Here is a 24,539-nt window from a genome sequence, read left to right as displayed (position 1 = left end):
TTGCAAGTGGGCAGTGAGAGAACTTCAGACGTTAGCTGTCCTTAACAGAAATGAGCAGACCCCCCGCCTAGCGCCTGGACTGTGGCATTCGCCTGCTAAATATGTGCGTGTGTGTGGTCTCCTTCCACAATTACAATTTCCATATCAATGGATGGAATAGCATGTGCTTCTCCCTTGAGCTGCTCATTACGGCAACTTAAGGTCTTTGAAAACCACCACTCGCTCAGGCTGGCCACAGAGCCGGGATGGTGGAGTCTTTGTTCTGCCAGCTCTCACTGACACCAAGGACCAGGACTGGGTTTCAGTAGGAGAGTGTTGTTTGTGTGTGTGTATGTGTGTGTGTGTGCGTGCGCATTTACAATATATTTACACAGTACATTGACACAGAATCAACACTAGCTATGATAAGCCCTGATGATGATGATGATCCCCCCCAAACAGCAGCAAACAGCTCAAATTCACATCCTCAGAAATGTCATCAACATCATCAGCTATATTGGGCAGCAAAAAAACATAAACAAACAAAAAAAATCCAGAAAAAGAAGGGTAAGCAATATCGCAGGTTTTTTTATTGCGAGGTTAACAATGCGAAGTTTCCTGTAGCGAGGACAGCAAGGCAATGGTCGGTTTCATCCCAAACCTCATCTCTGGAATGTCAAGTCATATTGTGGACTTATTTCCTGCTTTTAGATTGTGTTTGGCTCAAGTCGGAGTGAATTTCATTGGATGTGCATCAGTTTAGGCCGATGCACACTGGCATCGTATCAGTCAAGGTCATGTCACGCCTTGACAGATATCCGCTGTTCTGAACAAGAGATAAAAGTCGACTGTGTGTGTCCACATGTGGGGCCGTGCGTGCAGGCGTGTTTTACACATTGGTGCCTGTGTTTCAGGTTAGTGTGTGTTGGAAAGAGAAACCTGATCAGCCCTGTCGGTCATTAGAGTGAGTGCTGCAGAAAAATCAATAGGCTGCAGATGAGCTGACAGAGTGGACCGTTCCCCGCTCTGCACAGCATGTGACAGCACCACAGCGGATGATGACAATAAGCTGGCAACCCCCACCCCCTTACGGACAGAGGACGGTAAGAGAAAATTGCTCAGCACACAGCGATGCTGGGACTCAACAAAATATTTGGTTACAACCCATATACTGCATGACCTCCTCACTTGGCAGCCATTGCACGTCTCTCCATCCTGAAAAAGGTCCTACCTCTGATACTCTTCCTGAAGTTTCTCAAATTTCTTCTCCTGAGAAGTGTTTTTTTAAGATTATCTTTGTCTGAAATTGCAGTTCTAAGGATAGAGCATTTACTGTAACTACCTGTTTTTCCCTGTGTGAATGTAAAGCCCGCTGAGACTGTGATTAAGGCCTTCATGATAAACATGGTTTGACAATGCTACACGTCGCCAGCAGAGACACACTGGAAGCTAGTTTACTTTGGAAATATGAATTCCAAGGGAGTGTAGCGTGATCCAGCATTGCAAGCCTTGCTGCTGATATTTAGATTTCTGAGGCGAGAGCACATGAACAGCAAAAAAAGGAGAATTATATGTACAAGAAACTAAATGTATACTATACCTATAGCCACCTAATAGATGTATATGAGTGTGTGTGTGTGTGTGTGGGGTTGTGCGCACGTTTACCTCATTTGGGTGTGAAAGTGTGCATGTGAGGATGATGTAAACAGTGAGTAATGTGGTGGAGGGTGCCTGAGAGCGGTGAAGCAGGCATATGGCTCCTCTTCTCTGGCTTCTCATTGATTGAGCAGCCTGATGAAGTGCTCTATGATCCAGTAAGGAGAGCAAACACCAAGCGGCATTGTGAAACACTTTCACAATGAGTGGGGTGGGGGCAGAGAAAATGAGTTTGTGTGAGAGAGGAAGACAGAGAGAGAGAGAGAGAGAGAGAGAGAGAGAGAGAGAGAGAGAGAGAGAGAGAGAGAGAGAGAGAGAGAGAGAGAGAGAGAGATATGAAAGCTTAATCTCAATTATTATTGAGATCTAGGTCTTGTAAGCCCTGTTATCCGCTCCCTCTGTTTGTTTGGCAAGGATATCTGCGCTGTCACTACGTGTCTGTTTGTGTTTGCTGTGCTGGCAAGTAAAGCACAAGATCTTCTGCCTACATGCTCCAGGCTTATTCTGTCAATCAATCAGCCCTCATACGACAGCCTCCCAGTGGCTTGTCCTTGACTCTATCTTCAAGCAGTTCATACGGCTGTTTTGCCTTCTACACATACTCCTCACGCGCCTCCATCTGAGGGGGAACATCTAATCCATCCATTCTACACACAGAAGCTGTTTACAGGGGGAAGCAATAAAATCACCTTAGAAATTTGTGATAACACCATGCCCATTGGGCCTAAGACTGCAAGGCGATAAGATGTTTTCTGCATGCGCTCTTATTATCAGGTGAAAAATACTCAGTAATCTAGATAGCCAGCCATGATCTTCTGAAAAGGCAATCAAGTGATTGTGCACAGGGGCATGAATTTCTCCTTGTGGAAATACAGGGAGGCAGTATCTCAACAAAAAAGCATACACCAGATTCCAGCACAAACTGCCTTTTTTTTTTTTGTTGGTACAATTGCCGGTGGCAAGGCCAGGAGAGGAGAGATTTTATGCTACAGTCATAATACAATCGCCGCTTGTTTGCTGTGGGCAGTTTTTTCTTGTTGCTTTCATTATATATTGTGAGGCTGCAGTGGCATATAATAATACAGGCTTGACACCGAAACGTCATTTTTTGCATATAGCGCCATGTATTAAACTACCTAAATCACTTGAGATACATTAGCACTTGCCCTCCTTTAGTGTGTAAAGGCCCTCTTTGACAATACAAAGAGACCAGACATAGTATTTGTGATATGCGAGAAGACTACAAGACTGCAAAAAGGCTGGTCACCAAAACGACTTGAGTCTCTCACAGCAAAACTTTTGAACTGCTGATATTTACAGGTTAAAAAAACCATGTAAAGTTTAAAAACATGTCAGGCTGGTCTTGGTACTCTGTGATGTTAGCATAGCAGGATAAACACAGCCGCAGCTAATAACATTAATAATGGGTCTGTTTGATTAAGGTTTACAGCACACCTATCAGCCTTGACAGACAGACAGAAAGAGCCAGCATTAACAATTGTCAACAATACATGCTGATTCTTGGACACACTTACATCCATCCATCCATCATCTGAACCGCTTATCCTGCTCTCAGGGTTGCGGGGATGCTGGAGCCTATTCCAGCAGTCATTGGACGGCAGGCGGGGAGACACCCTGGACAGGCCGCCAGGCCATCACAGGGCGTGCACACATACGCACACGCACATGCACACACACACACCCATTCATACCTAGGGACAATTTAGTACGGCCAATTCACCTGACCTACATGTCTTTGGACTGTGGGAGGAAACTGGAGCCCCCAGAGGAAACCCACGCAGACACAGGGAGAACATGAAAACTCCACACAGAGGACGACCAAGAATGATCCACCAAGGTTGGACTACCCCCAGGGCTTGAACCCAGGACCTTCGTACTGTGAGGTGACCGTGCTAACCACTGCGCCACCGTGCCGCCCCACCTACATCCAATAGAACATTATTAATGTTATTAGCTGCAGCTGTGTTTATCCTTCTACGCTAACATCACAGAGTACCAAGACCAGCCTGCCATATTTTTAAACTTTAGATGTTTTTTTAAGCTGTAGATATCCGCAAACTCTTCCATCCATCCATCCATTATCCAAGCCACTTCTCCTATTTAGGGTCACGGGATGCTGGAGCCTATCCCAGCAGTCATTGGGCGGCAGGTGGGGAGACACCCTGGACAGGCCGCCAGTCTATCACAGGGCAGACACAATCACACCTAGAGACAATTTAGCACGGCCGATTCACCTGACCTACATGTCTTTGGACTGTGGGAGGAAACCAAAACACCCGGAGGAAACCCACGCAGACACGGGGAGAACATGCAAACTCCACACAGAGGATGACCTGGGATGACCCCCAAGGTTGGACAACCCCGGGGTTCAAACCTAGGACCTTTTTGCTGTGAGGCGACCGTGACCACTGCAGCACTGTGCCACCTAATATAATTTATTAAAATATGCATAGTGAAGCTGTAAGTCAACGCTTACTTGAAATGAACAATAGAAAGACTTATAGACACACAAATAAAGGGAAATCAAACCATTAACAATATACTGACAGGCTGAAAGAGCAAAACACATATGGGACGCACAGAGGTGAAAGAATTTCAAGGCAAAATGAAGAAACGGCTCACCTGCTGGTCCCAGAGTGATGGTGCTGAGATTGAGTCCTCCTCTGCCGCCTTCTTCCTCCATGCTGCCAGATAAGGGAGACCCTGAGCCCAGGGAGTGAGACCAGGCAGGCTCTTCCTCCTCTGGTGATCCGCTGGGTGATGAAGGATAATTCAAAGGCCCCGTTGCCTTTTCCTTAGCACCCCGCATGACTGCTTGCTCCACCGGCTCCCAGCGGGGAGATGAAAGGGGGTTCCAGGGGCCGCCTTGGTCATGTGATTGAGGAGGATGAGCAGGAGCTCCCAGTTCTACTGCTTCTTCCTGAGATGAAGACAGGGATGGAGATGAGGATGGAAATCCCAATAAGGATGATGAGGAAGAATCGGTCTGGAGCAGAAATTGGGATGGAGACAAAGAGGGAGAGGAAGGAGGCATGGAGGAGTAGGATGATGATGATGATGATGAATGAGACTGGGTGGGAAATGAATATGGTGAGGAGGATGAGGACGATATTAGTGAAGGTGATGATGATGCGTGTGTGAATGGTGAAGGCGATGGCGGTGAGGATGGTGAAGGTGATGGTGACAGTGATGGTGTTGAGGATGAGGAGGGTGATGATGAAGGAGATGGTGCAGCAGATGAGTCTGTGCTTTCTGATACTGCGGCAGTGGACATAGCTATGGACTGGGAAACACTAGCGGCAGTAGTGGCTGGACTGGTCGTGGTTGTGGACTGCCCTCTCCTGTGACTCCTCTCTCTAGATCTTTCTCTGGATCTTTCTCTGGGTTTGCTGGTTCCAACCAGGCGACGGGTGAATTGTATTTCCCCTTTTGCCTCCACACCGGCAAGCTCTCCTCCACTCCCCTCCTCATCTCCTTTGCCCTTCTCTCCTCTCATCCTCTCCTCTCCCCTCTTTTTCCCCCTTCCTCTTCCTCCTCGACCGCTGGCTTTGGACGTCGCCATCTCCTCCTTCTTGTCACCTGGTTTGGTGGTGGTCTCCGCTTGAGAGGGCCCAACACGGACCCAGGTTCCCCTTCTGGTAGATGGGGTGGTTTCTGTCGCAGGGCTAAACGTTGTAGGCTGTTGCGTCTTTGAATCTAACCCACTATCATTCTTCTCCATAGTCAGAGGGAGGTTGGCAGAAAGTTGGGAGACAGCTAATGGATGGCTTGGTGATTCTTTACTGACTGTTGTGGAAATATCCTTGGCCAGACCACTGAGCCACATTTTACCCCAGGATAGCAAAGCTGCAAAGTGCAGAACAAAGCAAACGTAGTTTAGAAAAGAAAGATGAGAGCAGAATTAATGACAAACGAGGGAGAGTGGCTGTATGTGGAGCGGAGAGCGGGAAACAAAGCAGAGATATTAGGAATTCTTCCTGCGTTTTCACCAGGCAAAGCAAACACATCAAAGCTCTTCGTCTAAGCTCTTTGTCAGCTGTTTTGTTCCGTCTTACTACAGCTCTCTTCTCACCCACATGACACTAGAAAACATAGTTCTGTACTGACACTATAAAGAAAACTATTTACTGAAGAAAAAAAAAAGGTTTTAATAATGCAGACAACACGCTGAAGAACAGCCATCCCCCTCCTCCTCTCTACGGTTAAACATTTATGCCTCAGGAATGAATATGACCAAAGAATATATTTATATTAATGAAGCTGAAAATGCCAAGCTTTATTGAATTATGACCTGAGCGTGCTATTCTGTCAGCAGAAACACATAGATTTGCTTGCAAACACATCTATGCAAAGGACAAACACACACATACACACACACAGGCACGCACAGACTAACACACCCTAAATTAGATTATTTTTAATCAAGAGCTGTGGTTATGAGGCTGGTAACATCCTACTACTGCCTCAGCCATCTTTGCCAGTGACTGCTATAAAACCCATTCTCTCTGTTACAATAATAGCTATATAGTACAATCCATTTGTACTACTTTTTAATATTCAATTTAATCAGCCTTAAACCCCCACCCCATCCCATTATTCAGCGCTGCAACAGATAACTTTAATTAATTTAATGAAATAACATTAATTCCGTATTGACTCATGAAGTTTAGGCAGGTAGAATAGTAGAGTCACATCCACTCAACCTGGAGTCGTTGTGTTGGAGGGAAGTGATGGGGCATTTGTTTGGCTCCCCATGGCTGGTCTCGCTCTTTCCACCTCTGGACCACTTGTAGTTGGGGTGACTTCCTCATCACCAGCACCTGCTAGGTAGTTCCATGGCTTCCATATGGACTTTATGATCTTTGAGATCACCTGAAATAATGGACGGATGGATGGATACACGGAGGGTTGGATGGATAAACGGATGGATGGACAGATGGATGAAATGTTAGATGGATGAGTATATGAATAAAAGAAGGGTGGATCATTGAAAATGAACTGATTTAATAATACAGCTCAAGCACTCAAAACTAAAATCTGCTCTGAGGAATTTTTCACTGATTATCTATCAGTCTCAATGTAATGCTGATGCCTCTGTGTGACCGACATAACCAAACGAGACCATCAGTGGGAAGATTAGATATTGCTGGAATCAAATGCTTGTCTCTGGGTTGGATTCTCTACAGAATTTGATGAAACGCACACAGACAGGATACATAGCCACAATTACAGTTTCATCACCTCATTGCTGCATATCTTGTAAACACCTGCTTTTCCAAAATATCACTGCATCTCTTACTCCTCTCTTCAGAACAAATGCATGAGCAACCATAGGCTGAAAGTAGATCTGTGCGACAAGAGGCAACGCTTACATGAAATTAAAGTTGTTCTTCCACGAAACACTGCTGCTTTTCTCAACAGCGGTGCACAAAGTTAACAAAAATCCCAAATGTCTTCATAGTAGCTCTAATGCTAAAAGAGCTAAACCAGACCAACCTTCTTCTCTGTAGGAGTGGGATGTGGGTTGGCAGTGACAGAGACCGGGGCTCTGAGAAACTCTCCAGAGTCTGGACCCGGCTCTAAAGGCTCCGTCCAGTCCACGGAGCTCTCCCCTGGGTTTAGCTGGATGGTCACATACGATTCGAAGAAGTCAGAGGACCAGGGGTCTGAGGCTGAGGATATATATCATGGGATGAAGATTACCGATCTATCACTGATCACTGCTGTTTAAAGGGAGAGTTTGGATCTACTGACATAGTGTAGCAGTGCTAATGATGCATGGACATCACCTCAGTTGACAAATCAGAGATGAGATCTGTCTTGTGGTCCCAGTGATTGGGTAAAAGATAAACAGCAACAAACAGGGACAGCTAATGAAAACATTTTAAGCCGTAATAAAGCATGCAAAAAATATTAAGTATTCACAAAACACTACAAAATCTTAGGTGTATTTCCAATGCTCAATTCTCCTCTCAGACCACTCTGTACACTCTGGAACTACCTTCTGCAGTTGAATTACATCAACGTATTACTACATACTGCATCCTGTTTGTGACACATATCACACCTTGTTAGCTGTTTTGAAGAGAATGTACTACAAGCCACAACTAATTCAACAACAAAAAATAGTTCGGAGATAGTGGCCGGAGACAAGAATTGAACAACAGAAATATGAAAATTGTGCTGTGGAAGGTTAACTTTTTTGTCTGTTTGTTTTTGTTTTTTTACATTACATAATAATAATAATAATTGCATTTATATAGCGCTTTTCTAGACACCCAAAGCACTTCACATCGAAGGGGGTAACTCACTTCAACCACCACCAATGTGTAGCAACCACCTGGGTGATGCACGGCAGCCATTTTGCGCCAGAACGCTCACCACACATCAGCTTGAGGTGGAGAGGGAGGGATCATTGAGCCAATTACATGGGGGGATGATTAGGTGGCCAGATGGAGAGAGCCAGGTTGGGAATTTTGCCAGGACACCGTGGGACCCCCTACTCCTTGTGATGAGTGCCATGGGATCTTTAATGACCACAGCGAGTCAGGACCTCGGTTTAACGTCTCATCCAAAGGACGGATTAGACTTGAATTGTTTTGATTTACTGTCCCCGTTTGCTGCTGTTCAGTTTCGTGCCTGATTGCTGGGACTAGCCGCCAGATCTCTGACTAGGGGAGTCAACGATCAAGGTAACGTCCATGCATCAATGACACTACCAGTGAGTAGCATATGTCAATAAACACAAACTATCCCTTTAAAGGCACCACTGTACTTGCATTAAAGATAATGACCAAACCTGTCTTACATGCATCGGCACTGGACTCCTCCTCTAGGTCAACCAATCCTGTCCAGTTGGAGGGTAAACGGTCAGCGCCATCTGATGATGCTACCAGGAAATGCAAAGACAGTAAGAATTTGTGTGAGCAATGTTGTGTATGTATATATGTATCCATCCATTTTACACGTGCATTTAATGTGTCTGTGTCAATCAATGAATTGATTAATTGATTGGATGGTTTTGTTGGTTGGTTGGTTGACTCGACTGACTTGACAGACTTGACTGATTGGTCGGTCAATTGGTCAGTCAGTCTGTCAGTTGGTTTTTCAGGTACCTGACGTTGCTTCAGATCTGAAAAAATGTTGATAAATATAAAACCTCTTGTGGTGGCATTTGGCTCTGTGGTGTTTCCAAGACCGTTTGGATCTGGGGAGTCTGGGTCACTTGAGCCCACCAGGTAGCTCCAGGGTTTCCATAAGGAAGTGTAGATCTTAGAGATAGAGCTTGTCTTTTTCACATGACCTTGAAGACAGGTTACATGGATTAAACGTTGTAATGGCATTGGTGGAAAAGATTTCCCTGGCGTATCATAAATGCTTCTTATATTTTACCGCTTGTAAACACATGCAACAGTCAAATTTTAAAAATTAAACATATAGGAGGTAGGATACACAAGACTGAATTAAAAGCTAAGCATTTAATCACTGCAGTGTTGAGTCCAGAATACAGGCAGTCCCCGGATTACGAACAAATTCCGTTTTTTGGGTCTGTTTGTAAAGGGAATTTATATGTAAGTCAGAACAGTTACATACAGTTCACATCTAGCATCAATTAGGCAAATGTTTGTCTTAGTATATATTTTACCCAAAAATCATGAATATAATAATGCAGTAACAATAATAAATGTAAATACAGTACAGTATTTATAATTGAGAGAGAGGATGTGTGCATAGCAGGTGGCTGGTGTGACAGAGGAAGATGCAGAAGACGGGAAGAAATGGAAACGGATGATCCGCGGTGGCGACCCCTAACAGGAGCAGCCGAAAGTAGTAGTAGTAGTAGTAGTAGAGAATGTGTGTATGGATATAAAAAACATTAAAGAAACATTTCTTACATTTCAAACTCCCCACCTGCCACTGTCCCCGGAGCGGGTCGCGACCGGCGTACGCCGGCCATTTGATGCCAGAAACGAAGAGCCCGCTCAGGGCTAATTTCCCCCGCCTCACCAGGTAAGTGAAAAAGCGATAAGAGCGTTACACCTCTCTCTGAATGCTTTATTATTTCCACTTTCGTTTCAGTCATGATCGTTTTCCTTTTCTTCGACGTGTCACCATCACTTGCATCAAAGTTACACTCGGAAGCCATGATTACGAGGGTAAATACACGAAAATTTTAAGTCAAAACACAACGCACACAACAATGTTTACGCATTCTGACTTACAATGGCTATGACGGTGTGGCGTTGTTATCCCTCGGGCCGATGAACCGCCTAAAACGTGCAGTGTTCTGAGCACCGTGCAAAGTAGTCCGTCCGTTCGTTAGTAAGAACCATTGTGTGTAACTCGATTTTTTAAAATAATAGGCTTTATGGAGGTCGGTTCGTAAGTACGGGCGTTCGTAAGTACAGGCGTTCGTAACCAGGGACTACCTGTATTAACTTCAAGAGTTCCTGCCCATCCACTTTTCTTTAACACCCTCTTTTTCCCTCAAGGAATCTGCCAAACCAATGTTTTTTTTTCAGCTCTATTACAATGAAATAGTTTGCCTGACAAAGTCAGAACAGTGTTGTCATAGCTACTGCATCAGCATTTATTGTCATGGCTTCTGCATTTCTAGTGGTCAGTTATGTCTCTTCCCTTCAAAATGGAGTGGTAGTTGTATCAGGTTACGGTCATCTCTTTCGTCTACACCTTCTAACTGTAGTTATGACACCATCATTGTGTCATTATATCACTATTAAGATCGAGCCGGCAGAATTATGCATGTTTGAGACTCTAAATGTGTCGAACAATAACATCTGTTGACATCCGGCTCTGTAATCCTGCACCCTCCTTTGTACGAACAAAAAGGACATTCAAACACAACCAACGATTTTATGTTATGTGACTACTTCTACTATGTTATTATTGCATCTATGATTTTATTGTTGAATACATGCTTTGGCAATATTCAAAAAATTTCATTTCATGTGAGCGAAGCAGCTTTGAAGGAAAGAAAGCATATTAGCTGCTCCCACTGTACCATACCTCTGTAGCAGTAAGCATCGTAGAGCGCTGTGCTGTTGTCAGTGGTGCTGTTGGATGTGACGGTGTGGACTCCTGGTCGGTCCCCTCCACAGTCCTGCCGTGGCCATGTAACAGGGTAGCGAACGCTGCCATCGGAGAGCCAGCCCGGGGTACAACTCTCCAGGCCAGCCCTCCAGGCAAGGTAAAGCTGCCCCACCGTTGCCAGTTGTCCACCCAGAGACACACAGCGATCTGAGGCTGAAGACAACGATAGCCTCCCTGGAACTGAGGAGTGGAACACCTCACCTGCAGGAAGGAGATTTAAGTTTAGATAGACAGGACAGGACAGGACAGGACAGGACAGGACAGGACAGGACAGGACAGGACAGGACAGGACAGGGCAGGGCAGGGCAGGGCAGGACAGGACAGGACAGGACAGGACAGGACAGGACAGACAGAGATACACCAATCAGCCAAAACATTAAAACCACTGACAGGTAATTGAATAACATTGATTATCTTGTTACAATGGCCCCTGTCAAGGGGTGGGATATATTAGGCAGCAAGTGAACAGTCAGTCCTTGAAGTTGATGTGTTGGAAGAAGGAGAAATGGGCAAGCATAAGATCTGAGCGACTTTGACAGGGGCCAAATTGTGATGGCTAGAAGACTGAGTCAGAACATCTCCAAGGGGTGCTGCCAGTTTGCAGTGGTCAGTACCTTCCTAAAATGGTCCAAGGAAAGTACTCGGTTCACAACCGGTGAACCGGCAACAGGGTCATGTGCGCCATGGGTTCATTGATGCATGTGGGAAGTGAAGACTAGCCTGCCAGGTCCAATCCCACAGATGAGCTAGTGTAGCTCAAATTGCTGAAATAGTTAACGCTGGCTATGATAAACAGATATCAGAACACAGAGGCCATGTCAGCTTGCTGTGTATGGGGCTGCGTAGCCGCAGACCGGTCAGAATGCCTATGCTGACTCCTGTCCACCACTGAAAGCGCCAACAATGGGCACATGTGCGGCAGAACTGGACCATGGAGCAATGGAAGAAGGTGGCCTGGTCAGATGAATCACGTTTACTTTTACATAGCGTGGACGGTCAGGTGCATGTGCGTCATTTCTCTCGGGAAGAGCTGACACCAGGACGCACTATGGGAAGAAGGCAAGCCGGCGGAGGCAGTGTGATGCTCTGGGCAATGTTCTACTGGGAAACCTTGGGTCCTGGCATTCATGTGGATGTTACTTTGACACGTACCACCTACCTAAACATTGTTACAGACCAAGTACATCCCTTCATGGCAACGGTATTCCCTGATGGCAGTGGCCTCTTTCAGCAGTACAATATGCCCTGCCACACTGCAAAAATTGTTCAGGAATGGTTTGAGGAACACGAGAAAGAGTTCAAGGTGTTGCCTTGGCCTCCAAATTCCCCAGATCTCAACCTGATCGAGCATCTGTGGGATGTGCTGGCAAAACAAGTCCGATCTATAGAGGTCCCACCTCACAACTTACAGGACTTGAGGGATCTGCTGCTAACATCTTGGTGCCAGATACCAGAGGACACTTTCAGAGGTCTTGTGGAGTCCATGCCTCAATTTGTCAGAGCTGTTTTGGCAGCACAAGGGGCACCTACACAATATTAGGCAGGTGGTTTTAATGTTTAGATACATAGGTAGGTAGGTAGGTAGGTAGGTAGGTAGAGACAGAGACAGATATTAGTGTCCTTCTTGAGGAAATTTGTTGCAACAGCCTTTATGTCAAGTTACACTTGTACATGTATACACATGTGTGAGGTATACACTAGAGTACACACTTGAGTACACATACAACTGCATTCTACAAACATACATACATGACATTCAGTGGGACACTGGCTACACAAGTATACAGATATAGACAAAGACTTTCAGGGTATCACATTTAAAAGCTGCTGTGGCAGAGAGGACGAAACTCCCGCAAAACCAGGCTATTTTCCAGACTATGGATCATTACCTATGTATGACCAGATTAGAGTCAAGTGAAGAATGGATTGAGGGGTCATTTTGCTATAATAAGTGCTTTGCATGTAAGGGCTTTAGTGTTGATGTCTGAAATGTTGAGGGTGTGAAGGATGATGATTATGGAGGAGGTGTGTATGATATGGTTGAATTTGTGCTTGTTGGCAGCAGATGACATGGTGAAGAAACGGATAGAGCAGTACAGCTCTATGCATGGGTTACGGTTTTAGAGTAGCAACAGAGGATCGGAGGCAACAGGGTTTTCAGATGACACAGAGTCTGACAGAAAGCTTTAGTTGAACAGAAGTTGTCAAGAAGCACATGGTGTGTGACAAGGTATGTGTGGTCTTTTGTGATGCCTGCCAAACAATAAAGCAATTTTGTCTCTGTGGTAGGAGGCATTTCAGCATGCCATACAATGAACGTAGGCATCTTTTTTAGATGAGTACAGTATGATAAGCATTACATACACTACCGTTCAAAAGTTTGGGATCACCCAAACAATTTTGTGTTTTCCATGAAAAGTCACACTTATTCACCACCATATGTTGTGAAATGAATAGAAAATAGAGTCAAGACATTGACAAGGTTAGAAATAATGATTTGTATTTGAAATAAGATTTTTTTTACATCAAACTTTGCTTTCGTCAAAGAATCCTCCATTTGCAGCAATTACAGCATTGCAGACCTTTGGCATTCTAGCTGTTAATTTGTTGAGGTAATCTGGAGAAATTGCACCCCACGCTTCCAGAAGCAGCTCCCACAAGTTGGATTGGTTGGATGGGCACTTCTTTGAGCAGATTGAGTTTCTGGAGCATCACATTTGTGGGGTCAATTAAACGCTCAAAATGGCCAGAAAAAGAGAACTTTCATCTGAAACTCGACAGTCTATTCTTGTTCTTAGAAATGAAGGCTATTCCATGCGAGAAATTGCTAAGAAATTGAAGATTTCCTACACCGGTGTGTACTACTCCCTTCAGAGGACAGCACAAACAGGCTCTAACAGGTACTATTTAATGAAGATGCCAGTTGGGGACCTGTGAGGCGTCTGTTTCTCAAACTAGAGACTCTAATGTACTTATCTTCTTGCTCAGTTGTGCAACGCGGCCTCCCACTTCTTTTTCTACTCTGGTTAGAGCCTGTTTGTGCTGTCCTCTGAAGGGAGTAGTACACACCGGTGTAGGAAATCTTCAATTTCTTAGCAATTTCTCGCATGGAATAGCCTTCATTTCTAAGAACAAGAATAGACTGTCGAGTTTCAGATGAAAGTTCTCTTTTTCTGGCCATTTTGAGCATTTAATTGACCCCACAAATGTGATGCTCCAGAAACTCAATCTGCTCAAAGAAGTGCCCATCCAACCAATCCAACTTGTGGGAGCTGCTTCTGGAAGCGTGGGGTGCAATTTCTCCAGATTACCTCAACAAATTAACAGCTATAATGCCAAAGGTCTGCAATGCTGTAATTGCTGCAAATGGAGGATTCTTTGACGAAAGCAAAGTTTGATGTAAAAAAAATCTTATTTCAAATACAAATCATTATTTCTAACCTTGTCAATGTCTTGACTCTATTTTCTATTCATTTCACAACATATGGTGGTGAATAAGTGTGACTTTTCATGGAAAACACAAAATTGTTTGGGTGATCCCAAACTTTTGAACGGTAGTGTAGTTTTGCAAGCATATTGAAAATTGCTCACTGGAATGCTTTTGTAAGGTAGTGTGTGTGTGAGAGAGAGAGAGAGAGAGAGAGAGAGAGAGAGAGAGAGAGAGAGAGAGAGAGAGAGAGAGAGAGAGAGAGAGAGAGAGAGAGAGAGAGAGAGAGAGAGAGAGAGAGAGAGAGAGAGAGAGAGAGAGAGAGAGAGAGAGAGAGAGAGAGAGAGAGAGAGAGAGAGAGAGAGAGAGAGAGAGAGAGAGAGAGAGAGAGAGAGAGAGAGAGAGAGAGAGAGAGAGAGAGAGAGAGAGAGAGAGAGAGAGAGAGAGAGAGAGAGAGAGAGAGAGAGAGAGAGAGAGAGAGAGAGAGAGAGAGAGAGAGAGAGAGAGAGAGAGAGAGTGCATACCGTCAAGTTCTTTTGCAAAACAGTAAACATCAAACAGCTCATTTGGGTCTCTCTTCCCATAATTCCTCACTCCAGCTAAGTACTCCTTGTGTCCATAACAACCAAGCTCTGGCGACTGGACAGAATAGCTGTGGAGATAGATGCCATGACTGTTATGTATGACTGTTTATCTTCCTCATTACTAAAAGAACGGCCTAAAACGATTCATGGTGACAGTGTGGGAGATATGGCGCTTGTGCTGTGTTGTGTATGATGTATTGTATGTATTTGTGTAGGACTACTGTCTGTAAAGCAAATTGCCCCTTGGGGACATTAGAGTTTTACTCTACTCTCTACTAAAATGCACACAGGACAAGAAATGCACAAACATTACATTAGTTGTAGGTTATGAAAGTATCTGAATCAATTATTCAAATCAAAGCCATTCTTCAGCAATTTTATGAGACCATGTGAGGATTTGAAAAATGGGACCAAATCATTGAACATCTCCTGCTCCTTTTTAAAGTCTCCTCACCGGACAGTCTGGTCTGCCAGCCAGCCGGCTGCACAGCTAGCCAAGCCATCATGAAAAGCAGCCCACAGCTGCGCTGCAGTGGCTATTTCAGCCGAGTTCTCCTGGCAAACCCGCTGGGAATCAGCAAACGTAAGGGCATAGCGGGCAATGGGGTTCTGGTAGTGAAACACCACACCTGGACAGACAGTTAAAACAATGGAATCGTAAAATTGTGAAACTCGTGTTGTTTCATATGGAAAATCTCATTATCACACAAATCATTGAATCATTGGGAATTTTACAGTATATATACATATACTATATATATATATATATAATACACACATATAAATCACAATAAGACTCCAACTGAGGTTCATCACACTGAAACTGTTTAGCAATGCTCACTATAATATCAAACCAAAACTAGATTTCAAATAATTTTCCCTCAAATTTTTAAGACCTAATTTTTTGAGAAATGTTAGGCAACAGATTATAGCAATTGTTAATTAATTTGCTGTGTCAAACCATGACACACAACACAAATTGTGTGTATATCCAAGTATCATGTCGATGCAGTATTACTGAAAGACAATAAAAGATAATATTGAATTATTACCCAATCCTGTATGCATCTAATGAATTTTATAATTTTCATAAAAAGGCATTCACTTTATTCATAAATCCAGTCCAAAATCAATACATGTGTAATATACAATTAAAAGGGCAAGTTTACTATGACCATTCACAAATCAATTAATCGCTCTGTGAGTTTTAGTTGAAATTTTGTGGATCACTGCACCAAGAAAATGTCATTAGTGCGCTTTCCAAACACAGTATTTGAAGAGTTATGCACAATTAGTCCGGGAAAAAACAAAAATTAACCGAGAAAGCTGAAAAAGTGCTTCTAAGGGGACTAATAATTATGATATTGACATGGTGACTAAGTCTTATTGATGACTAATGAAATAAATGATGATGGATAAGATTACGAAAGCTGGAGATTGCCTGCTTTAACAGTGAAGACCAATGACGGCGATAAAAGGAAATTTAAAAAAAGGGAAATCCATGAAAAGGCAAGAGTGGCCCCTATCATTACACTGCCTTTATCCATTTTTATATTTGTGAAATGAGCCCGGAACATGAGAAACCATGTGTGTCATTGAGCGCTCTTTGTATTTGTGGAATAATTGGCTCTTTTCAACAAGCTCACTCCAGGGAAAATTCCAGGGGCGTGGCTCTGGTGGAAAATTAAAATTAAAATAAAATAAAAACGTTCTCGCGGGAGCTGCAGTACTCACCAGAAACCACCAGGGGCACGGCGTCTCTCTCGTAGCTGTTTCCCATGGCGACCTGACAGTGGTAGGTGCCCGAGTCATTGGCACGGAGACTGTGGATCTCCATGGTGGCATTGAGGGGGTTGACGGCGTATCCCAGGAGCCTGACGCGGCCGTTGAAAGCTTTATTCACCTTAATCACGTCACCTTTGGCAAAGAGAGGTTTCCTCGGTACAAAAACCCAGGCTGTCAACATCTTGCCGATTTTGTAAATGGGCCAAATAATTTGGAAAATGGACGTGATGCTGTTTGACCAACACACAACATGAAGAATTTGTGAAGCTGTACATATAATGCGTCTCAATTCGCATTAATATACCTAATATAATATCCATCCATCCATTATCCAAGCTGCTTATCCCAATCAGGGTTGCGGGATGCTGGAGCCTATCCCAGCAGTCACTGGGCGGCAGGCGGGAAGACACCCTGGACAGGCCGCCAGTCCATCACAGAGCCGACACATTCACACCTAGGGACAATTTAGTACGGCCGATTCACCTGACCTACATGTCTTTGGACTGTGGGAGGAAACCCACGCAGACATGGGGAGAACATGCAAAATCCACACAGAGGACGACCTGGGATGACCCCCAAGGTTGGACAACCCTGAGTTCAAACCCAGGACGTTTTTGCTGTGAGGCAATCGTGCTAACCACTGCGCGGTATCACACTGTGCCACCTAATATAATAAAACATAAATAAAAAGGCCATTTCTGCTGCTGCAAAAAAAAAAAGGTTTGCTAGAATAGCTACCCTCTCTGGATTCAGTGAATCAATCACACCCCTGTTCTTGAGGCTCAATCTTTTAATCAGTTTATGATGTTACCGTTTTGCAATTGTGAACTCTGATATTCAGAATTTGATTCCAGGATGCAGGCCTCCGGGGGTGTTTGGCTCAATACAAGTTCTTAGTTTCATAAGTACTCTACCAAACAGTTGAATGAGCTCCACCTTTGCTTTGTACCGTACGAATAGAGGTTGGTTTTCTTTTAGATATAGAGGTGCCAAGCTCTGGAATTTACCATTTATACCTGCTGGAAAACCCTCCCTCTCCTGCTCGCCTTTAAAAAGGCTTTTAAAAGAGACTGATTGTAATTCAACTCACATGACATGACTCCATTTTGTTTGCTTGGACATTATTGACATGTATTACATTTCCTCTGTGTGTGTGTGTGTGTGTGTGTGTGTGTGTGTGTGTGTGTGTTTTTGTATGCATGCAATTATAAGCGTAGAATTTGCTGAAGAATTCGAGGTGATCTTTGTCGATAACCTACTGTGGGAGTTTACCTCACCTATGTTGTCATTCATTTTGTTCATCCATACACTCATCCAAACCGCTTGTCCTGCTCAGGGTTGCCAGGATGCTGAAGCCTATCTCAGCAGTCATTGGGCGGCAGGCAGGGAGACACCCTGGACAGGCCGCCAGTCCATCACAGGGCCGACACACACACACACACACACACACACACACACACACACACACACACACACACACACACACACACACACACCTAGGGACAATTTAGTATGGCCAATTCACCTGACCTTTGGACTGTGTTAGGAAACTGGAGCACCCGGAGGAAACCCACGCAGACATGGGGAGAACATGCAAACTCCATACAGAGGACGACCCGGGATGACCCCTAAGGTTGGACTACCCTTAGGCTCGAACCAAGGACCTTCTTGCTTCTTGGTACAAATACATGTAAAATACAAATTACGACAACCAAATCAGTCTTTTTCATCTACCTTGAGCAGAGAGCACTGTCTGCTCCAGAGGCCCCCCCTGTCTCCCTGCTGGTGGCCTGAGGTATGTCCACAAGATGTGAGGAGGTTGGCTGGAGGAGCTGGCTTGGATGGTGAAGACACATGGGAGGAGGGCTCTGCCAGCCAGAGTTCCTTGTACTGTTGGATATGTTATTCTACGCATGTTCACCATGGAGGAGGCTGTACCTGAAGAAAAAACAACACCAGAAAATAAGTTAAAAACTGCAGGGGAAATCTTTGCTCAAGGTTTGGATCTCTCCACTAAGAGAGTCAAAGAATGCAGTACAGAGCACTCTATTTCTACTGTAGACAACATTCAGGAAATTTATACACGTACTCTGAGAAGGGATACAGCGGATAAATTGTTATTTTCCGGTCTGCTCGGTGATTATGGTAAATGACTTAATTGGTGGCGAGCAATAGGGGACACACCCAAATGGTGTAGGCTGCAGCTTCTCAACCCAAATGTCTGCTAACAAGACCTCTGAGACTCATTAGTAATTTAACACTTATGGTTCTGCACAAGAAACCACAAAAAAAGAAACTTACTTCAACACACACACACACACAAACACACACACACACACACACACACACACAAAAGTGACTACACAATGGCACACTGAATTCAGTGCAGAGGTCTGTTTCAATTTCTTGCATATATTAAAATTCCACTCCCATCTGCATAGAGACACCTGGTCTTCCTCTGTCTTTTGTGTCCACATCTGTTTCCTCGCTTTTTCCCTTTCCCTGTCAGCATAAATTAATCTTTGCCTCTAACAGCATCCCCCTCTCTCTCTCTCTCTGGTTCTCTCTCTCTCTTTTCCTCTCCTTGTGTCCACCCTCTTCTTACACTAATATGTTGTCATGTCATATGAGGACAGTGTCATGATGTAAAGTGCTAGGTTCACGGTGACAGAGACATATCAGTAATTCACTCTGTCCAGTTGCCGTGATGTACAGGCCGAGTGTCCCCATGGCAATGGGATTATCTGTAAAAAAAAAAAATCTAACCACAATCCTGCTCACGTCATGTGTACCTGTCACATCGTATCCTAACATATCACACATCAAGCTTGGGGGAAAGTGATCTAAATTTCCTCTTTATAACAGAAACACATCCCCTTTATAGAATAATAATATGCAGCAGCTTTAGCCTTTATTGTGATAATGTATTTAAGCTGCATTGTGGAACTGAATCCCCAAAATACATCCCCATCTGCATTTAGATTGAATGTTTTCAAAAACAGAGAACCCCTGAGAGCATCCCTCTGTGCTGAAGAATGCCATTGCTGTTTTCCTAGCACACACCCCCCATCCTGCTGCCGCCACCGCTCCAAATCAGAGCTAATCACAAATATAAAGAAAGGAGAGAGACAGAGGCAGAGGGGCTATGTCTAAGTGAGTGAGGGAGTAAAGATTGAGAGATTGAGAGGTAAAGATTGAGGGTTCCCGAACGGCGGTCGCACCCTAGAGCGTGGCGGTGACGGGTGAAACAAAAGAGGAGGGAAAAAACAACCTAGAGGAGGAACAGACGGCTGGATGTGACATAGAGGACCCTTTGTCATTAACAGGCGCCCTCTCTCGTTGTTCCTGCTTAAGTGTCCAACGTGTTTGGATTACACAGTCAGTGCAAGGGAAAGGTAAATAAATTACTATTCGTGGTATGTAAATAAGACTAAAAACATGATTTATCAGCTATAAAGAGCTTTACGCATTCTCAGACGGCACCGGCAAGTACATCCAACTTTCGAAGTTTATCATTTTGTTTGTTTGGTCCCTTTCCACCACACTGAAAAATTGTAATGAAAGGGAGTGAAGTGGAGGTGGGCGTGTGTTGGCAGGAATGAGCACAACACTGACAACCTTGCCATTCCAAGTGTCAATCACGGTGAGGGAAACTCAAGAAAGACATCCATCTTTCACCGCTGCCAGTCTGAGCGTGCCGCTGTGTGGGGTTTCACAAAAACCCGGCACGATCTGTCAGAGACCTGCGGTTTAGAGATGGCTTGTCTTTTTTTTCTGTAATTGTTGAATTTATGCGTAGTTGTAATTGAACAGATGGTCAACCAAACTTGCCTAAATGGGCTTGGAGAGGCTCCAGTATAATCCCACAGAGAATGTCTGCACACATCCCCAGCATGTCACTTCACGCTCACAACACTTCAAGCTTACAACCTATCAGTGGAGGTAAAACAATATGTCCTCTGTGTTTCTTTTCTCCAGGTAAAATAAAAGCTAAAAACAAGTAGTAAAGTTATTCATATTATTAACTGTCATTCTATCCTCTGGCCTAGCCTCCTTCTTTCCTTCCTCCCTCTGTCCCCGCCTTTCTCTTCCTCTGCAAAACTCATTGTTTGGGGTGTTATATGCCTGTGTTGTTCTTTCTCAGAAGTTGTCTCTGACTCTTTGCAGCACCCGGATGGAAGCGGGTAGACGTCTGCAGGGTGCAAAAGGACCTTCTTTTATCTTGTGTGAGCGTAGGAGGGATTCAAAGCACTCACCCAAACCAAAGTACAGCAACACCATCAGGGCCAAGAGGACGTGCCGTCCAGGGTCACCCAGAGTAGACACCATTTTGAATCTGTAAAAAGAGGGCGCAGGAGAGCGAGAGACAGAGAGTGAGAGACAGAGAGCGAGAGAGAGCAGAAGAAAGAGTGACACACACACATGGTGAAAAATTGGCATGTATTATATAAAATACTGGTGTCTGTGTCTAACCGTAGCTGTCTGTATTGTGTTGTATAAAACTATTCTCTATATCTCCCCAGCTCTCAGCGAAAACCAAGGCAAACCATATTGAAAGCATACCTGAAATGTTATCGTCCCTGTGTATGTATTTAAAAAAACACACACACATATTGGTTTTTGTGTTAGTGTACATATTAGTTTGTCCATTTGTCTGTGTATACAGTATATGTGTATGGGAAGTCAGACTAAAGCAGAAATCAGCTAAACATGTTGAGCCTTTCTATGCCATGCCAGGAACATCTTTAAACACTCCTTGTACTTCCAATAAAGAAGGAGACGTTGTTCTTGAGTTGTCCAAGACACTTCCTTACATTACATTACAGTGCATTACATTACACTACATTACAGTGCATTACATTACATTACAGTAGATTACATTACATTACAGTGCATTACATTACATTACAGTGCATTACATTACATTACAGTACATCTCCGATGGTGGTCAAGACATTGTTAGCACCCACAGATTTCACAAGGACATCTCAAAGACCTTCAAATTCAATGGATTTTGAAAGTATATTAAGGGGCGTCCGGGTGGCGTGGCGGTCTATTCCATTGCCTATCAACATGGGGATCGCCGGTTCGAATCCCCGTGGTATCTCTGACTTGGTTGGGTGTCCCTACAGACACAATTGGCCGCATCTGAGGGTGGGAAGCCGGATGTGGGTATGTGTCCGGTTCGCTGCACTAACACCCCCTCTGGTTGGTCGTGGCACCGGTTGTGGGGAAGAGGGCGATCTGGGGGGAATAGCGTGATCCTCCCACGTGCTACGTCCCTCTGGTGAAACTCCCCTCCCCGGATCGGCAGAGGGGGTGGAGCAGCGACCAGGACGGCTCAGAAAATAGGGTAATTGGCCGGATACAATTGGGAGAAAGAGGGGGGTCCAAAAAAGGAAGTATATCAAGGAAAGATGAGATGACTCAAATGTCATGTGAAGTAAGTCCTGTCAAAGTGTTTGCCTCTGAGTGTATTTAACATACTGTTACTGCACATGTCATGATGCTATGAGCACAATATCAAAAACAGCAAATATCTGTGTACCTAATTTGTCTGACTTAGAGATGGAAAATGTTTTCTTAAAAAATGAAAAACAGAGGAGCAGAAAGTGCAAGACACAAGAGAGAAAGCTGTGGTGAGATTCAATCTAAGGCTGGAGGGGCTATTCACACGGTTCCTTAGTCAGGGGACTTAACCATTCAGCCAGCTCTGGCACAGAAAAATCTCTAATGAAGACAAACGGGTCATATCTCAATATTTCTTTGTCTAATAACCCCAAACTAATGGCCTTTGACTATATGGTTAAATAATACCAACAATTCAGATTGGTGCACGGCATCAGTCGTGTCCCGGGTGAAAAAGCTGTTTTGCTGCTGAAGCGACCAGAAATCCTGACTAACATAAGAAATGAGGTGCCGAGGTTGCCAGAGAACTTGAATGGAGCGACACAAGAGACAGGGCTTTATTGCAGAGCCCAGGCCCAGGAAATGGAGAATGAGAAGGAGAAGCGGTCCAACGTGGCCATCAGTAGCATGTTGTTTCAACCACACAGTTTGGTGCCGCACCACCTTAAAGGTTAGCGGAGAGGGGAGTGAGGACGGAAAAAATGGTTTTCAATTATTCATCGTAAACAAAGACATCTCTCTGCGCGCCTCAAAAAGGCTGAGAGATGGTGCAGAACATGTAAAAATGTCTGGAACTGCACGCATTTGTTTGGAGTTTCTTGAATCCGGTTATTTAAAAGTAGAGGTTTACTCAGAGGAGTGGATAACTAAACCTCTTTGCATTTACCAAGGCAACAGCGACTCATGCTAAAGACATCCCGTATACCCACTGATTGGATTATGCAACACCAGTGCACCAAGTCAAGCCTTTTTATAGTCCAAGAAAGCCCAATAATGGCCACTTTCTCAAATGGCCGGGGAATTTGTGACAGCTCACAAATATCTATTACACTCTATAAACTGGAGTGCGCGAGACACGGTGCGAACTTTCCTTTTCGGATAGTGGCGCATTGTAAAGCGGCTGATGCCTGCCAAACGTAACTGTCATTAGGAAGCAATTTGTTCTGCCATTTCATGGGACGGTGGCCATGGTGGTCTAAGGACCCCTGCACATGGGGACTGAGGTGCGGGTGAAACCCCGCTGTGCCTCACACTTTGAGGCTTCTCTCCACCAAAGATAGGTTAGGATCCTGTGATGGGCTGTGACAGATTGGGGTCGAGTAGTTGGACCGGGTGCATGTTGGAGACCTGAAGCACTGGTTGAGCTCGCGAGGTGGATGACAGGGAATTTCTAAAGGCTTGGAGAGGGTCGTGACACGGAGAAGTTTGCCCAGTGCTGTTGTAAGGAGAGAAGGTCAGAGCTTTGTATCGGAGGGCATGGGACTGGCAGGGGCCCCACAGCCACTGCCGAATACACAGCACAACAGCCGGTGGACCATCTCTATGGACACCATACAACACTGGATGCCTATAGACACCAGCCTTTCAATCTTTTTTTACCAGGAGGGGATTTACAACATACAGTACATTGGCCATACAGACACACCACACACATACTAACCAGCCACGCTTATTGCCAAGGACAAGTCATAGGATGTCGTGAACGCCTCCCTCTAAACCTCCTTTCTTCACTCGCACAGGCAAAGTTGTGTCCCCCAGAAGAAAAGATCCAGAAGTCTCTAAAATGCTTCAGTGGACTTCATTGCGGATGTCCATTGTACAGATTTCCACGTCGTCGTCTCAATAGGGCTCATTCTCAGAGTCTACGAGAGGAGTGACAGAGACCCAAAGCAGGCAAACAGACCAGGCTGGCAGACCCGCTGAAAGGCTCAGCACCAGGCTGTCAGTCTGTGGAAGCCAGGGACCAACTGGCCACTCCATCATCGTGACCGGGGCAAGCTGAGCCCAGTTGGAGGAAAATCCTTCGAAAATCATGTCTGCGTACAAAGCAGATCTTCACAAGTCATCTGGTATAGCAGTGAGGCGTAAAATCTTTTTTCTCTGACAACAAATGGAAAAGAAAATCTGCCAGCAGGGCAAGTAAACATCACTCTGTTGCAATGCAAATCAACACGTTTGAAGCATTTTCTCACATAAAGACGCGCCATCTTTATTTTTGCAGGGTTATCTGCCCTATTTCACTATTTCGAGATGTTGTGACTTTTTGAAAGAACATCCCTGAATGGGTGAAATTCAGACACAAAACTACTACAGCCTCCCAGTGTGGCGTTATCTAAAGACTCAATAATAAGCTAAATATGTCCAGATGGACACATTTTGCGGTGACAATGCTTTGAAAGCTCCGCATTACAGTGTCTGTGCTCCCTGGTCCACTCAGCTGTGTACTCGTAAAACAAGTTGCAGCTTGCAGAGGACTGGTTAACTCCTCCAGTTAATCAGAATGATGACGGCCTTCATGGTGATTTATCACACCGGCCCATATTGATATGATTATCATACAGCACCAT

At 44.6% G+C, this 24,539-nt stretch overlaps 1 protein-coding gene across 1 annotated transcript in view; it reads right to left on the bottom strand.

The window, feature by feature from the left end:
* Window positions 1-24,539, bottom strand: part of LOC130124441 (neurocan core protein-like) — a 43,763-nt gene that overhangs the window by 12,321 nt on the left and 6,903 nt on the right. Inside the window, exons 2-12 of the mRNA XM_056293894.1 lie at window positions 20,820-20,899; window positions 18,298-18,537; window positions 16,513-16,695; window positions 15,233-15,407; window positions 14,719-14,846; window positions 10,684-10,968; window positions 8,816-8,959; window positions 8,465-8,545; window positions 7,153-7,328; window positions 6,360-6,528; window positions 4,279-5,502 (exon numbers count right to left, since the gene is read on the bottom strand). Of these exons, the coding sequence (XP_056149869.1) occupies window positions 4,279-5,502; window positions 6,360-6,528; window positions 7,153-7,328; window positions 8,465-8,545; window positions 8,816-8,959; window positions 10,684-10,968; window positions 14,719-14,846; window positions 15,233-15,407; window positions 16,513-16,695; window positions 18,298-18,537; window positions 20,820-20,899 (2,885 nt within the window). The remainder of the gene's footprint in view (window positions 1-4,278; window positions 5,503-6,359; window positions 6,529-7,152; window positions 7,329-8,464; window positions 8,546-8,815; window positions 8,960-10,683; window positions 10,969-14,718; window positions 14,847-15,232; window positions 15,408-16,512; window positions 16,696-18,297; window positions 18,538-20,819; window positions 20,900-24,539) is intronic.

The sequence above is a fragment of the Lampris incognitus genome, chromosome 14, assembly GCF_029633865.1.
Source record: "Lampris incognitus isolate fLamInc1 chromosome 14, fLamInc1.hap2, whole genome shotgun sequence".
NCBI lineage: Eukaryota > Metazoa > Chordata > Actinopteri > Lampriformes > Lampridae > Lampris > Lampris incognitus.
The sequence above is the reverse complement of the archived record's forward strand: the minus strand, read 5'-3'. Positions and strand labels throughout refer to the sequence as shown.